Source organism: Saccostrea cucullata, unplaced genomic scaffold (assembly GCF_032062105.1).
Source record: "Saccostrea cucullata isolate Sc308-1 unplaced genomic scaffold, CSIRO_AGI_Scuc_v1 ctg7064, whole genome shotgun sequence".
NCBI lineage: Eukaryota > Metazoa > Mollusca > Bivalvia > Ostreida > Ostreidae > Saccostrea > Saccostrea cuccullata.
This window is the reverse complement of record NW_026928256.1, coordinates 14,359-32,455: the sequence shown is the minus strand read 5'-3', so window position 1 is coordinate 32,455 and position 18,097 is coordinate 14,359. Positions and strand designations below refer to the sequence as shown.

The 18,097-nt window shown below is 34.4% G+C and overlaps 1 protein-coding gene across 1 annotated transcript; it reads left to right on the top strand.

Annotated features, from left to right (window-relative positions):
• Positions 1–216: 216 nt before the first annotated feature.
• On the top strand, positions 217–9,599 carry LOC134276934 (MAM domain-containing glycosylphosphatidylinositol anchor protein 1-like; the record flags this gene model as incomplete). The annotated part of the gene is made up of 4 exons (XM_062759212.1): positions 217–302; positions 3,627–3,756; positions 3,976–4,154; positions 9,513–9,599. Coding segments are annotated over 4 exons (482 nt in total), but the record flags the coding sequence as incomplete, so codon positions are not given.
• Between the last annotated feature and the right edge of the window lie 8,498 nt (positions 9,600–18,097).

The following is an 18,097-nucleotide window of genomic DNA, read 5'->3' as shown; positions in this document are numbered from 1 at the left end:
GGAGATAATAAATTGGTAATCAGCGTGGCTGCATGGTTTTTACATCTTTTACACATACTATAAGCTCATTTGCATATCATTGTCCAAAACTAGCTTAACTTACCAGCGATGCTTAGTTCATGCGTATTCGCTAGGGATTATTCATACTTTGTAATATACTATGAAAAGATAAAATTTTCATAATCACAATTTATTTATGGTTATCATTAACAACAGATCTGTGCGATTTTGAGACGAGCATAGAATCTTCATGTTTCCTGACAGAAACAAACAGAGATATCTTCAACTGGACTAGACACTCAGTATGTACAGTATTTTTATGCGCCCGGATCGATAGATCCAGGGCGTATATTGTTTTTCTTCTGTCTGTGTGTCTGTTTGTTTGTTTGTCTCGAACTTTAAGAAGGATATGGAGATAACGAACAGTATTCAATCTCAAAGTCCATAACAGAATACAAATTAAGAGCAGAGCAACCACGGATACCCAAAACATCAGAAATGGGATCAGGTGCCATGGAGGAGTGAACATCCCTTGCCGACCGGGCACACCCGCCGTGTGCTCCTTTTCAGGATCAGGAAATATCGGAAAAAATCCGTCGTCAATTCAGTGTATAAATAATGGACAAACTATTGGTATGAAAAACGTCAGTCAGCATTTGACTCAATGATAAATTGTATTTGCTGACAAGGTCATTGTATCGACGGTAGAACTTACGAAATGATGACTTTAAACGAGACTCCTGATATTCTTGTTTCATCAACTTGCTTGTCAATAATTTACCTAGTTTTAGAAATTGTTCATACGTAGTGCATGCTCTTGCGTATCGAATCAACTGAGATATATATACTCCGTATGCAGGTGATGAAGGAATATTGCTGCATAAGTAAGGGAAGTTGACGATAGAAAAGTTAAAGTCATTACGTTTATCATATAGCTTGGTTGTTAGATTACCATTAGTGTCTTTTTCATGTAAAATATCCAAGTATGAAGCAGAAGTGTCGGATTCTGTGGTATCTTTTATCTCAAGCTCACCAGGATGTATCGTATCGACGTAGGAATGGAAATTACCATTATTAATTGACAATACGTCGTCGATATATCTAAATGTCGACATGAAGGCCACAGCAAGTGTTTTCTTCTTTTCACACATAAGATTCTGCATAAATTCTGCTTCATATGAATATAAAAAATAAGTCTGCTAATAACGGAGCGCAATTTGTACCCATGGGATTTCCAATAGATTGTTGGGATACCTGGTCTCCAAAAACCACATAGATATTGTCAATCAGAAACTCAAGCATCTTCTTGATGTCAACTTCAGAGTACTTATGTGTGCAATCAGAATCTGTTTTAACAAAATAATTTTGTAAATGACCAATGACGAGATAAGTAAATTTACGAGTTCCATTCTTATTGAAGAAGCAGCTGTCAATGATATCAAAAAGCCTGTCTGTTTTTGTTCTGTCTGTCTGTCTGTCTGTCTGTTTGTTTGTTTGTTTGTTTGTTTGTTTGTCTTGAACATTAACCTTCTCCATAATTTTTGAACCATGAAAGATAGAGACTTCATATTTGGTATGCATACTCAACTAATTAAGTTATTTCAAATGAAACCCAGGTAAATGGCATTGTGACCTTAACTGTGACCTATATGTTAAAAATAGTTTTTTTTCTGCAAACTATAACCTTCGCCATAACTTTTGAGCCTTGAAAGACAGAGACTTCATATTTGGTATGCTTACTCCACTAATTAGGTTCTTTCAAACGACACCAAAGTCAATGACCTTGTGACCTTTACTGTGACCTTAATGCTAAAAATAGCTTTTTCCGAATTCTGTTTCCGCTGGGCGCATAGTGTTTCACAAACACATCTTGTTACCTAACACTTCGTATGAAACACGTCGCATAAAATTAGACCCAATATGATAGGTTATATTTGTTAAATTCGTTATAACAACCATAGGACTTACGAAATTCTTACTCTAAAGGAGGTTGTTAAAATCCATGTAACTGTTATTTGTATGATCAGTATTTTGAAGCACATTAAAGCATTTTAATCTACATGTAGTTTGGTTAATACTTGTTCAAATCATGGCTCCTGGATCGAGGGTAAGATGGTATCAGAACATGCGAACTAGCATAGATATTTTTTTATTTATTTTTTCGTACTATATATTAAAAAGTCAATATAAGTATCATATTGCAAGAAAGTTCAAATTCCCATTTCTGTAGAAAAGGGTCCCTGAGATTACCTTAAGGATCACAAGAAACACAATGGATCACACATTTTCAAAATAGATTGCAATAAAACTGTTTTAAAAACTACCAAGTAATCTTTAACCTGATTAATGAGCAAAAAACGCGTACGTTTTATTAACTCAATATCAAAGACCTATATATAATAAACTATTTTGCCAATACGACCACTGTGAAGTATAATACAGTTATTGGCTGGGTATGAGGGCATTATATGATTTGTTGGACCTTAAGGCAAAAAATGTCGCCCGAAACCGCAGGACCTAATATTGAAAATGTTGCCCGAGGCCGCAAAGCTGATTATAAAAAAGCGTAAACTGACCCAAACCAAGTTATCATCGAATAATTTGGCCAAGAATTTAAGAGTCAATTCTTATAATTTAATTTTTACATAATTAAACAACTGTGGGTGTAAAATTTGGCTGTCTTTTATGAGTTCAAATTTGCCGCTCAATAATACATCCTTAGTAACGGAAGTGATTTGAAACAAGGGGACGTAATAACTGATATACAGATCTAGCAGTCATGATGTTTATTTACACGAGGTAAGAGCGAGCTACTGTTTGAAGTTAAAAGTACATTTATTAAATCTGGAATTTTCCGTGAAATCCCATGGACTGGAAATGTGGGGATTGCATAGATACAGATGAATACTGGTTGTCAAGGGGGTGTGTCCCCATACCAAACCAGGTTATCAAAAAATGATTTGCGTTCCTTTTTGGAAATCAACCAATGAGAGGCGAGAATATAAACAAAATTAAATTATTGTGAGATGAACTCAAGTATGCGGTATTATCTTTAGCTTTTAATTATGATACTGAGATTAAGATTGAATAAGTTGAAGAATCAGAGGGCCATGTGGACAGTAAGTAGATCTAAAAATTCCTGTGGTATGACGAATCAAATTTTAGCTCCTATAAAGCAGTTTTCCTATTAACCAAATACGGCTTTATTTTTTTTACAAAGAGGAATATAAAAATTCAAAAGAACAACTGATGAACAGCAGATTCAATTTTACTCGGGTGAAAGTTGTGGCATACAAACTTTTTTTCTAGCAAGCACTGAATTCACTATCTGTAAATTGTGCAATATTTAACAATGTCATGTTTCGTAAAATCTAGAGTCGTAAAAGCCAATTTGCATTGAGATTCAAAGGGCATCACATCATCTTATCTAACGGTAAACATTTAACAATCATCTTCACGATGTCAAAGTTGTGTCATGTTGTAAATTTTGAATTTACTAGGGAAAGATAAATGCAAATTTAAAATTTACAATATTATTGTTTTGTAATAGCGTTCCTCTACAAATACTGTCTATCCGCATTATTTAACATGATATACATCATCGATATATTCATTCCAAATCACAGGGGACAACAAGTTCTGTTAGTACTGGTCCTAATAGCGCTAAGGTCGGTACCTACTACAAGTACATAGAAACATCCTCACCTCGAGTCACCGGGGACAACGCAAAATTGGTCAGCAATAGAGTGTTTGAAGGTATGTCTGAATTAGACAGGTGTGCGCAAGAGCACAAACAAAATAACCAACACATGGTATTAATGTTTTTTTGACTAATTTTGCCCTCGCAATGAAGCTGGACGATATAGTGTAATCTCCTATATGTTGTGTGTTGGGGGATGGGAAGTGGAAAGAGGGGCGGGGGGGGGGGGGGGTGTAAGTGTTTCATGACAAAATATTCCCGCGTTTAAATTTCAGACAAAACATACTGTCTTTCCATGTACTACCACATGCACGGATCAACGACCGGAACTCTGAAGATTCAGACCAGGACCGGAAATGACACGGCAGTGACTCATTGGGAAAAGTCAGGTGACCAGGGCAACCAATGGTACAGCATTGATAAACTCAACCTCCCTCTGAATAACAACACGGAGGTAAAGTAATTTCATTAGAAATATTTGTTTCATCCCATAAAGCTAATAATTTTGGATGCACAATCGTTTGATGAAAATTGAAAACCAATGCAGGAATTGAGAAACAAACTTTGGTTAAACTTATATTCCTCTTTATTTATGAACACAGAAGTGGTTTTTGTTTTTTATTTATTAATGATCCATGAAAAAACCCAGTGATTACCGTCTAAACAGAATTTTTAGCGAGGATTTAATTTTGGCATTATTAGCGAGGGTTCTGACATCGCTAAAATTGAATATCGGTAAAATTAATTGCGTATTATTTGTAATAGCTTTTTTAGTTAGCATTTTAAAATCGCTAAAATTACTTCTCGCTAAAAATAAAATACCAGATTTTAAAGCTGACATGAACTCTTAAAAAGCCATAATTTTTCATCTTTGTACGACTTACTACATTCCTGTACGCCTTAGTCCGCCATATTTCTTCGATTCCGCCATTTTTGTCCCCCGCTTGAAAAGTGGGGGATATTAATTTGGGTTTGTCCGTCCGTCCGTCCGTCCGTCCGTCTTTCTGTCTGTCTGTAACGCTTTCGTTTCCACACGATATCTCAAGAACCCTTTGAGTTTTTGCAATGAAATTTAGGATAGCAACTCCCTATGGACTAAAGAAGACCCCTATTGATTTTGAGGTCAAAAGGTCAAAGGTCAAGGTCATAAATAAGCAAATTCTGTCTGTTAAAACACTTTCGTTTCCACACGATATCTCTAGAACCATTTGAGCTATTGCAATGAAATTTTATATAGCAACTCCCTGTGGCCTAATAAAGACCCCTATTGATTTTGAGGTCAAAAGGTCAAAGTTCAAGGTCGTAAATTTATACATTCTGTCTGTGTGTAATACTATCATTTCCGGGCGATATTTCAAGAAGATTTTGAGCTTATGCAATGTAATTTTATACCAAAACTTCCTAGGACGTCTCTCGCCCCTCTCAAAGTGCCCTGCCCCGTTTGTTTTATTAATATTTATAGTATTACATGTCGCTATTTTTAGCCCAGGGGCATGAGGAGAGTTATTGCGTATAAAACAGGTTCTCGGCGGACTTTATGTTCTTATTACATCTATTAGAACTGTTTAATAAAGGCTAAATAAATCAAACACCATGGATTGTGTAAAATTTTGAGAATACCGAACATGAAAACATGAATATATACATGTATGTGACTTCAGTTCTGCATATACTTCACGCCAAGTAAAGCGATTCCGTGGTCTAGTGGTTATGTCTCTCGCTTTAAATGTGAGAGGTCCCGGGATCGAACCTCGGTCGGTCCTTTATTTTTTTTTTTTTTTTTCTTTTTTTAAATACTTTTTTTTTTTACTAAATGATAGTATTCAGCATGTGAAATGAAAAATGTATGAGGTTATAAAATCATCATTACAGTGTGATAAACATTCCATATAAAAAAATCTTCTATACACATAATAAAGAATAAGCAATCAAATCTTTATATGCATATTGACATACATGTATTTTATTTGCTTCAGTATATATGTATACATTTAATAATTCTACAAATTCAGTCAGGGGGAGCCGACTTTTTCCCTAAGCGGGGGACACGAATTCTCTGAATTAGCTTGTTAATTGAAAATTTTTGGTCACCTGTACCTGCTATATATAGCTTTGTAGAATTGTTTCACTTGAGTGATTTTCTAGTCTGGCTGTCGACATGTACACATCTCCAATAGCATAGTTTTTAGAAGTCCATAAACTGACCAAATACATGTTTGAAAAGTAAAAATTCAACAAAAAATTGGACTATACCGAGAATTAAATTATTTTTGAATGCATTTGCTGCAATAAAAAAAGCACACACCACGGAATACATTCATGTACAGCAAAAATCCATGCAGGTCGAGAAAACGCGTCAAACGCAGTGATAAAACATTTACCTGAGTACTGCTATCGTTACAGGGATGTGCACATGTCGAAAAAATTATCCAGTTTTACTTTTATTGAAAAATGCATCTCAGAAGTCATGTAATCCATTGCTAACTCAACAGTAAAAGATGCTTGGACACACGTGGCCCATGCCGATCATTTTATTTGGTCAGGGAAAATATCAAAGTTTGAAAGCTCAGTGGGGTTGATTGAAATTTTTTTTTCAAAAATAAACATAACTCTTGTCTGTAAATGTTGTAAATAAAATTTATGATTACATGGTTTATCTTCATTAAATTTATAATAAAGCATGCATTATTACGAATCATTCACCTTTTGAAGATATTTTCCTGTGATAGGAGGGGGGGGGGGGTAGTACATGTAAAACATGCATATTAACTCTCTCATAAAAATGATTTAAGAAAAACGTCTGAAACAGATTGGATTTCTTTATGATCAATTATAATCAAATAAATACTGTGTATTGGCTTTATTAGACCTTATATAATTTGATTTAAAGTTATTTATAATTTTATGCACAATGAAAGAAAAAGTGAGCAAGTTCACGTACCCCACGCTCCCCCAAAAGTCGAAGTGCTGAAATTCCCAGAAAAAAAAGGAATCGTAATTTCCTTGTAATATGCTCATCTATACATATTGCGTCCTTAATATCTGCAAAGTTTGACGAAATTGTGTGCAGCGGTTTATGAGGAATTGCGCTGACAAACTGCTCATCTCTATATTCAAGATATGGCCAAAAATCTAAAAGTGCGGAAATTCCCGAAAAAATTAAGAATTCGGAATTTTCTGGTGATGTGCAAATCTACACACACATTGTCTCATATAGATATCTGCAAGGTTCGACAAAACTCTGTCCAGTGGTTTACGAGAAGTTGCGCTCACCAAGGAAAAAAAAAAAGAAAGGACTGACTGACGGGCCAAAAACATTATACCTCATGCAACTTGTTGCGAGGGGTATAATAAATGAGTTTGATTCTGTGGTACAATGATAATGAAAATAGAATTTAATGTAAATTAAATTTCTAGACATAAATAATTAATGATTATTAGAAAAAGCATATAGGAAGAGAGAGCAAACTCCCCGTGAGAATTCCACATTCTACCTACAATTAGCTTTTTACAAATTCTTGTCTGTTGTCCAGGTACAGGTTCGACACGTTTGAGAAGGTATTTGAGAAAGTTTCCAAATGTTCCCATTCATATGATGTATATTTCACGTTTATTATATCCCCCGCTTGAAAAGTGGGAGGGTATATAGTAATCGTTATGTCCGTCCGTCTGTCCGTGCGTCTGTCTCTTACGCTTTGGGGTACCAATCTCTTATCCGCAAATCATCTTGTACCACTTAGTGAAATTGAATGAAACTTTCACAGACTCTTAGGTTTATTACATATTACCATTGTGCAATTCCTATTTTACTTTTCAGGGGTGTAGCAACAGGGGGGGACTGTTATACTATGTTAATTGAAGGAGTGTTCTTTTTTTTTGCTTGTCAAGTTTTTCAGGTAAGTAAAAAAAAATTCTCTGGGGCTGCCCCCCCCCCCTCCACTTTCAAATACGATGCTACGTGCCTGCTTTTTGATTCGACACATTTTTTGGGTTTAGCGACAACAGCAAAATATGGACTTTGCCACTATAACCATATGGGAGGCGGGTATCATTTAGTGAGCTCATTGCTCACAACACCTCTATTTTCTCTTTCAATTTGGGCGTTTGGGTTAATATCTTGTCCAAAGTAAAATTATTATTCAATTTATGAAGTCAACATCCCGCCTGAGAAAAATCCTTGATCAGTTCTAAGGCTAAATAAATGGTAAAGCACAAAGTGCGTAGGATCTTATACTTATTATTGCCCTAACGGATGGGAAAGGGAGAAAGAGAGAAAGAGAGAGAGAGAGTTAGTTCAATATACAAAAGAGTTAATAAAAATTATCCGTATTCAACCAGTGTCAAGTATCCCTACCCTAGCTTTCAAAATTATCTCCCAAATACTCCTAAAGAAATTATTTTTAAATAAAAAAAAATAGCTAAATTATCAGGCAGGGATACTGAAATCTCGAAAGACTCTGTGTAACAACATAAAACAGTTACATTCCTCAAAATGCACATACTTTGTTGTCGGAGTGACACATTTAAAAAAAAAAACCTCAAAGTTAAATTCGGCAGAAATGTCTGTCTTCCAAGAATATTGAAATAACGGTCATGTCAATTATTTTTGCAACCCCCCCCCCCCCCGCCTAAAAAATCAAATGCCTAAATATCAATCTGAACAGGGGATGGCCTTTCTCCGTGTGCGTGTGTGTGTGGAAGAACGTATAGATGTACACATAAAAATTTGTATTCTGGTTTATTGCTTTTAAGATTTGAAGTAATAATTACCGTACCTCAAATTACTTGGTTTAGATTTGAGATTAGTACTCAAATAATCAGTTTCAATTGACAACTGAATTTTGCGACGCAAACCAACTGCAGACTATATACATGTACATGACTTTGTATATAACGTATATTAGAACTACATTTAGATAGACAATTCACAATTATAGCTTATGAACAGCAGTTATAATACTTTACCCCCCCCCCCCCCCTTTCAGCTGCGCAAATACCAAATAACTCTCTTTCCACTTGTGATATTTTCCCTGACCAAAGTGTGATCAGCACGGAATAAGTGTATCGGCGTGCTAGTCTGTAAGGAGTAATGACAGTGTGTTTACTATTGAGCCTTTATGGAGTTTATTTCTTTTTTGTGATGCATATTTCAATAAATGGGATTCAGGGCGTATATCACTTGACTTGTGCACATCTTCGAACCGATGCAGTAACCTTATTTCCAGGTATGGGTACGTTTACAGCGTTCGAGGCGTTTTCTCGATATGCATCAATTGCATCTTTAGGACCTGCAAATCAAAGACGTTGGTTGTTTTGTTCATTCAAACGATATAATATCAAAATGTGTTTGCAGATTTTACTGCCTTTTATTTCAAGTTTATTCTACATAAATTGGCGCACTGTAAAAATACGTACTCATGCATCTAAATTTCTCTTCCAAACTTGCATTTTGTTTCTGTTGATTCAAATCAATAATTATTCAGAAATATGGTTATTATATTGTATATTGTGGTTTTGAAATGTCTTGATCACCTCATGTGTTCTCATTTGCTTTACCATCGGAGATGTGCACATGTCGATACCCAAACCAAAAAATCATTCAAGCGTAACGACCGCATTGGGGTATATATCGTTACAATTAGACAAGGTATCTGAAAGAAATATGGCGGAATACGGCTATAGTTGGTATGAAACAAGTCGTACATTAGATGAAAATGTTGCGTTTTTAAGAATTCATGTCAGCTTTAAGTAGAAATCGCTAACTTTCCGTCTCGCTAAACTTTCAACTTATACGGTATTTATATATTTCCAGATCATCATTGAAGGCTTCAGTGGAGGAAGTTACGAAAGTGATATTTCTGTTGACTACATAATGTTGTGGCCATTTCCTTGTGTTTAAAGACTTTTATTGCTTTCAACGTACTAAAACTAAAATCATTATGAATAATTAGTAGTGCTTCTCCAGTCTCTAAAATGATGTATGATATTTTTGATTTGACTTTTAATGGTATTCTCTCTTTGTAACCATGTTGCAGATTACACTTGTTTGTAGCTATTCAGAGCTCTTCGTAAAAACACAAAATGAATTGGAATTTCAATATGCAATCGTACTCAAAAGAAACATTGTAATTATTAGTTATAGTTATATTCTATTCAAATATTTGATATTCAGAGAACGGAGGAATGCCTTAGTGAATCAGAAAAAAAACCAAGCAGTAATCAAGTTCAAAAATCTAATTAATGAAAAAAATTGGGAGCAGAGCACATTTTTGATATTTTGACTTAACTCACAGTTTAGTACAGGTTATACAATTGCACTACTTAGTTATGTTCCCCAAACGAAGTTGGGGAACAGAGTGTTTTTACTCTGTTTCTTATTATTAAGGTCTTCCGTCTTCACGGAAGACCTTATAGTGATTGTATTGTTTCTTATTAAGGTCTTCCGTCTTCACGGAAGACCTTATAGTGATTCTACTGTTTCTTATTATTCTTATTATTCTTTTTTTTTTGACAAAATTTTGTGCAGGCGATTTCTCGAAAACTATTCAGCGGTTTTTCATGAAACTTTCACAAAATATGTGTCATTATATGAAGTTGTTACATCCGAAGAGAAATTTGGAAAATTCGCTTCTGGTGCCAAGTTATGGACAATTTCCTGATTTTAAAATGCGATTTTGTCGCCCCTTTTTATCGAAAATGGCTAAGGATATGAACTGGAGACTTATTGGAGATGATAGATCATGACTTTGTGGTTTGCAGAATCGCCTTTTTGTGCGTCGTCAGTACTTCCGGTCGTTACGAATTGCAAACTTTAAAAAATCGTATTTTCTAACTTTTTTGTTTTTCAGTATTTTTCATTTATATTTGGTATGGTAATAGAAGCCCTCCGTATAATGCTTACTATATAATTTGTTTGATTGTTTATAAATCTTAAGTCTAGATATTAGCATTCAAAAATTTGAAGCGGGTCCAAAATGGCGGCTGTCTCTGTCAACGCCGACATTTCGCAATAGTGGTTTACGGAGGCAACCGAGCGTTTGCTTTAACGAAAGTAATATAAGAATAAATGCAATGTAAAGGAATACTTGGATTGTCACGTCGTAGTTTCGTTGCAGTTCTGTGTCAAACTAATGTCTTCTATAATTGGTTTTGGCTGGTTTTAAAAGTAGAAAACAAAAGACGATTTAGCAAAATGTGCAAATGAAATTCGATAACTTATACCTTTTGTACATCACGTAAAAACAGATCTTAAATCATAGTTATAAGTAATACTTTCTCAAAAAAGAATATCAATTAATATTGTCAGTATAAATCGTAACCACTGTTTTTCCTATGCACACTTGTGTCATATTAAACTAATAAAAAAGACAAAATAAGAAAACGATTTTTTTAAAGATCGCTTCATGGAGTTTATTTTAGCATTCTTGTCTCAAAGACCAGATTCAAGTTATTGAGCATAAATGATATCTGATTCCTTGACCATCGAAGGGCGAGCCATGTTTTCGCGTGGAAAGTTTCAACCTTTTTCGATTAACTAATCGGGATAGTTCAGTTTGGGGATAAACAGGAAATTGAAAAAAAAAATCATAACCGTTTCACCGCTTTAGTGTTACATGCATTTATACAATATGGAATTTTTAAAACGTGTTTAACATACTTTCAAATCTAGAATCTTAGGCTATAAGAACGTTCTTTTTTTAATTTATCTATTTAATAGAACATTCCATAGAAAAGCGCGAAGATTAACTCCTGGCGTTTGGCGATAAATTTTGGATAGTGACCTGCCTTTCATAATTTTTAGAGAGAAGCATATTAGTTAATATATACAAGAAGATTTAGAGTAGAGGCCGCGCTAGCGTAATATTTAGTGCGTTGGAATTTCATGCTAGCGACTTGGGTTCAATCCCCCTTGTGTGCAAATCTTTTTTTTTACTTTTTCAGCTCGATTTTACGTTTCTTTCCGGAATCGGACGGAAGACCTCTCGTTGCTCGCAACGAGTTTCTCATCTAGTTATTATTATTATTATTATTCTTTTTTTGACAAAATTTTGTGCACGCGTTTTCTCGTAAACTATTCGACGGTTTTCTAGGAAACTTTCACAAAAAATGCGTTATTACATGAAGTTGTGCAGTCTATAATTTGTTTTGGAAAATTCGTTTCCGGTGCCAAGTTATGGACAATTTTCTGATTTTAAAATGCGATTTTGTCGCGCACTTTTATCGAAAATGGCTAAAGATATGAACTGGAGACTTATTGGAGACAATAGTTCGTGATTTTCTGGTTTGCAGAATCACCTTTTTGTGTGTCGTCAATACTTCCGGTCGTTACGAGATGCAAATTTAAAAAACCGTATGTTTCGAACTTTTTTGTTTTCCAATATTTTTCATTTATTTTTGGAATGTTAACAGTAACCCTTCTTATAATGCTTGCTATATGATTTGTTTGTAAATTGATAAATCCAAACTCCAAATATTAGCATTTAAAAATCTGAAGCGGGTGCAATATGGCGGTTGTCTCTGTCAACTCCGACATTTCGCAATAGGGGTTTACGGAGTCAGCCGAGCGTTTGCTTGAACGAAAGTAACATAAGGATAAATGAAATGTAAAGGAATACTTGGATTGTCACGTCGTATTTACGTTGCAATTCTGTGTCAAACTAAGTTCTTCTTAAACGTCTTCTATAATTGGTTTGGCTGGTTCTCAAAGTAGAAAAAGAAAAGACCAAATGTGCAAATGAAATTCGATACCTAATACATGTATCTTCTGATTTGCAACACGGAAAAACAGATCTTAAATCATAGTTATAAGTAATAGCTTTTCAAGAAAGAATATCAATGAATACAGTAAGTATAAAACTTGTATCATATTAAACTAATAGAAAAGACAAAATAAGATAACTATTTTTTAAAAGATCGCTTAATGGGCTTTGTATTAAAATTATTGTCTCGAAGATCTGATTCAAGTTATTGAGCACAAATGGTATCCAATTCCCTGACCGTCGAAAGGCGAGCCATGTTTTTCGGCGAAACAGTACAACCTTTTCATGAAAGTTTAACTAATCGGGAGATAAGATTTGGGGATAAACAGACAATTAAGAAATGGTAAAAATCACTGCTTCAGTCGTACTTGCTTACATACTTTCTTATCCTCGAATTTAAGGCTATAAGAACATTTCTTTATTTCATTGAAGCTATCACACCTATAAGATAGAACATTCCAAAGAAAAGTCGCTAAGATTAATTCGTGGCGCTTGGCGCGAAATTATGAATAGTGACTCACCTTTCATAATTCTAAGACAAAAGCACTGTTATACCAAGGTATATACAAGAAAATTTAGAGCAGAGTTCCCAAAAGCGTAATATTTAGCGTGTTGGGTTTTTTTTGCTGGATTTTCATGTTGGCGACTCAATCCCCTTTTATGTGCAATTTTTGTTTACTTTTTCAGATCGATTTTACGTTTTCTTTCCCGAATCGGACGGAAGACCTCTCGTTGCTCGCAACGAGTTTCACATCTAGTTATTATTATTTTTCTTCTTCCTGGGAAAATTTTGTCCACGAGTGATCTTGTAAACTACACAGCCGACTTAGGTGAAACCTTTTTTGGGTCAGTAGGCATCTTATGTAGAGTTGCCGAACGAAGGTCATTTTGCCCGCACGTGCTTGCAAGAGCGCGCACGTGCAACACCTGAAATGACCAATTTAAGGGATATTGCCGTAACTTTTCTATTTTTTGATGAAATTTTTTGAAACTCATAATGTAAGGATACATTAGTAGTATAGACAAGATAGCATGGTCAAAATAGCAAGATCTCACGCGCATGCATGCGCGCTTCGCTCTGATTGGCTGAAACTCAAGTCTCAATATCTTTCTTGTTTCTTGTCATAATCCTTTGAAATTTTGAACATAGTCTTACATTATGAAGATCTACCGCATGATATAAGAATTTTCATGAAAGCATGCGCATGTGCGTGTGCTGCAATCTGATTGGGTGAAACTTTAAATGGCTATATCTCCTTTGTTTTTTGACGACATTCTTTGAAATTTAAAATATAGTCATGCATTAGAATATCCTAAAATATGATTTTGAAAAATTCATGAAATCACGCGCATGCACGTGTGCTGCAATCTGATTGGTTGAAACTTGAAATGGCTATAACTCCCTTGTTGTTCAACCAAACAGGATGGGATTTAGAACTTAGATAGATGTAATAAACTCCTACTAGAAGGTATGTTCATCATGCTCGTGCACCTTGTGCACGCACGTGCGTGCATTTGGAACGAGTGTAATTAAATATACACTTGAATGAGTGATTTTTATTACTTTTGGACTGAATGCTTTAATATATAGATAGTCTAGACAAGATGATATGGTCATAACGCACATGCATTCACATGCGCTTGGGTGCAATACTAAAATTTGAATATAAATGGTATCCTTCTGGGAAAACATTGTTAAAGTCAAAAGTGCACAGAGTTTGTCTTATTTAATGAAGCTTACAGGGAATATGGCACCAAAAGGGAGTTGGGGAGCGTTTGGGGAACATCTGTAACGGTTCCCGTTACATTAGCACTAGTTATTTTAATTATAGCTTAAGGATTTCTTTTATCAACAAGAAGAAATAATAAAAAGGGATACCTTATTTGAAATAATTACCATGGTTTGAAAATGAAAAGTTTTACAACAGGCATCAATGAAATATACCACCGGACTATTTACATGTACATTCAGTTAAATAAAGTTTTGTAAAAAAAATATCTATTTAGAAATCCTGAATGAATATGACTCTTTTATTATACACACAACATAGGGCTAAATTTTCTCCAGACGTTAACTATTTACTGCTTAAAATATTCGATGAAACCCGACTCCCATCCTATTTGATTAGATATTATTCTCAAATTATTAAGAAAAAAAAAAAAGCAACTGATCAAGATGCCCCGTATGACACCTTTTGGCGAAGATTAAAGTTTCTCAAAGAAGAAAAAACAAATTAAATGCGCACTCTCGTTTTTTTTGCATGCCTTGTATTTCTTCTGGAGCAAAACACATTTTTTTCCTCATTCCCTCTTAACTCCAAGGTCTCTTTGCTGTTTAAATGACGTTTCAATGAAAATGAGTCACCGGCAATTACTTGTACAATTTAATAATTATTTGCCTCAAGGTTTTCCTTTCTAAACACATTAGACTAACATTGTTTTAAATCTCCGAGGAAAAAAATATGGCGAGTATTTATCAAAAGGGATTAGGAAGCTCGAACCTCTCATTCTATTTGCTTGGTAATGTATACGTACATTTAATAGTTGTAGATCCTAAATAACAATTAAGAAAACAGAATGTTATTTGTGTTTTTAAGGGTTTTTTTATTTACTTTCCAAAGTTGTAGCATAAAAAATCAATATATAAAGAAAATATCAATATTGTGAACCTTAATTAAAATTCTGACGATATATCTATTGATGTTGTAATATTTAAATAAAATGCAGCCGTTGCAATAGTTTTATGTCCCCGGTATTGGAAATTTTGAGGGTATAAATTAAAGTTTTTGTCCTGACCGTCCGTCTAGCTGTATAGTTGTCTGTTTGTCCTTAAAAACTTTTATCTTGCCTATAGATTTTAATTGCATGGAGCTATGACTTACATACTTTACAAGTTTTGTGACAATGGCGTTCTTTGGGGACCTCTTGATCTTGACCTTGGAGTTTGACCAACTTTTTTCTAGAAATTACCAAACATTAACTTCAAGCATAACATTCGAACAATTGACACAAGGGCTTTCATATTTTAAATCTGAATTCCTTGTGACAAGAACTCTCCATGAATATAAATATTTTTTACCTTGATCTTTGGGTTTGACCTACTTTTAAAAAATGTTTAACCTTGGACATACCTGTTGAACAATTAGAACTGAGGCCTTCATATTTCTCAGGCGTATTTTGTTGTGAAAATACATTCCTTTTGATACCAACAATTTTGACTTTTTCACCTCAACCTTGAAGTTTGATCTACTTTGAAAAACTTTAATCTCTGTCAAAACTATTGATCAGTTTATGCTAAGGTTTTCATTAATATTTTACATGTGTATTTCTTGTGCAAGGCATTTACTTGAATAAGTTTTATTTGACCTTGACCTAGCTTGGAGTTTGACCTACATTTAAAAAGACTTTTAACCTTGGCCATGACTTTTGAATGGTTAGTGCATGGGATTTCATATTTTACAGGTATTTAGTATATTTATTAAGACAAATCATTTCTTTGGATAAAAAAATGTGTTATCTCTTGACTTTTGAGTTTGATTTTTTTTTTTTTTTTGAGAAACTTTAAACTTCGCCAAATGCTGCCAAAATGGGGGATTAGTGTCAAAAATACACATTTTCTTTTCATGTAGAAGTTTTTGAAGGAATTTCTCCGTCTCACAATTGTAATGAATAATAGGTCGGTGAATAAAAAATGCACAAATAGTACTCAAATTTAAAAATGTTGATCAAATATTGTTGGATGGGTGTGAAGGAGTTATTCTTGGTGTGAATTTTGGAAAAAAAATAATAAAATGCATTCAAAGGATGTTTATTATGTTCCCCAAACGGAGTTTGGGAACATATTGTTTTTACTCTGTTTCTTATTAAGTCTTCCGTTCACAACGGAAGACTTATAGTGTTTGTATTGTTTCTTTTTATTAAGGTCTTCCGTCTTCAGCGGAAGACCTTCTTGTTATTCTTAGGTTTCTTTTTCACTTTTATTATTCTTTTTTTTCTTACCGATTTTGTGCACGCGATTTCTCAAAGACGGCTTAATGGATTTCCATGAAACTTTCAGGACTTATGTTACATTACTTGAACCTTATGCATTTTTTCCGATTTGATGACGTCACTTCCGGTTTGGAGATATTGTCGATTTTATGATTTTTGAAGGGTCATGGTGTCTCCAGAGTTTCTCAATAATGGTTCAAGATAGAAACATGAAACTTTCAGGTATGATAGACCAAAGTCTGTAGATATGTATAACGTATTTCATTTTTATCGGAAGTGCCGCACGTCGGCGCTCGCTATGGCCCGAAAATAGACGTATCACGAATTTCAAAATTTTTAACAATTTTTCGAAGATATCTTTTTACCTAGAAATATTTTGTTAAGACATATAGAACGAAAGAAGTGTAAAATTCCAAGATCTTTTAAATGATATCTCGAAAAAAGGGCTGGCTCCTAAAATTTGGGGCCTAGAGGGGCCGAAACTTTTTTCTTTATATCTCAAAATCTATATAGAATTTGTAATACGTCAAAGAAGCAAAGTTGTTCAAAAGGTCAAGCTTTATCTATTGGCGTCGTCAAAATTCGTCCGACGACGTCACTTCCGGCCAAACCGGAAGTAGTCAGAAAATGCGTATTTTTGCCGTTCTTGACAAGTTTTTGGGTAACAAATGTCTCTGGGAGCATAAAAATTAATTTTCCGTCCGTCGTCGTCACTTCCGGTCAGACCGGCAGTAGCAAAAAATAGCTTATTTTTGCATTAATTAACATAGCTTTAGATGATTCAAGGTATTTTTGGGCGTTATTTGGCATTTTTAAAAAAAATAAACTCTACTTCCGGTCAAACAGGACGGAAGACCTACTCGTTGCTTTGCAACGAGCTTTGCTCTAGTTAAGGTCTTCCGACTTCCTTCGGAAGACCTTATTGTTTTCCGTCGGTTTCCTATTATTATTATTATTATTTTTTCATTTCTAGGGCGATATCTCAGCTGTGACTGTACGGATTTCAAAGATTTTTACAGGAAAGATGCACCAGGTTAATATCTCCAGACGTGTTTTTCATTTTTTCAAAATTTTCTTCCGTTCGCAATTTTGGGGGAAATTTGTATTTTTTAAATGGATTTTTGTACACAACTTTTCTCGAAAACGGCCAAAGATATGACATTGAAACTCATGGACATGAATGAGCATCACATGTAGATGTGCCGAACGCCCTTCATTTTTTGTCGTTTCTACTTCCGGTCGCAAACGGAAGTGAATTCAAAAAGTCTAATTTTTCAACTTTTTTGTTTTTCAATATTTTTCTTTCAGATTTACAGGGTTTATAGAGCGTCCTCAAAGATATCTATATATGTTTTCATTTTTTTCATGTGTACGTTTATTGCAAAGATGTGACCGAACCAAACTTTGTCTTACTGTCGAGGGTTCGAATCCCGCTCGAGGCGTTCCCCAAATTTTTTCTTTGTTTTTGTCTTTTTTTAGTTGCAAATTACTTTTCACACTTTTATAACAGGTGTGGAAGATTTTGCCGATTTGTTAAAAGCTATATTAGGAGATATTTTGTCAAAAACCTTGAACAATTACGATCGGTGTTGAGAAAATACTGTAAATGAACGTAAATGTAAAAAATACATTATGAAATCTATTTCAT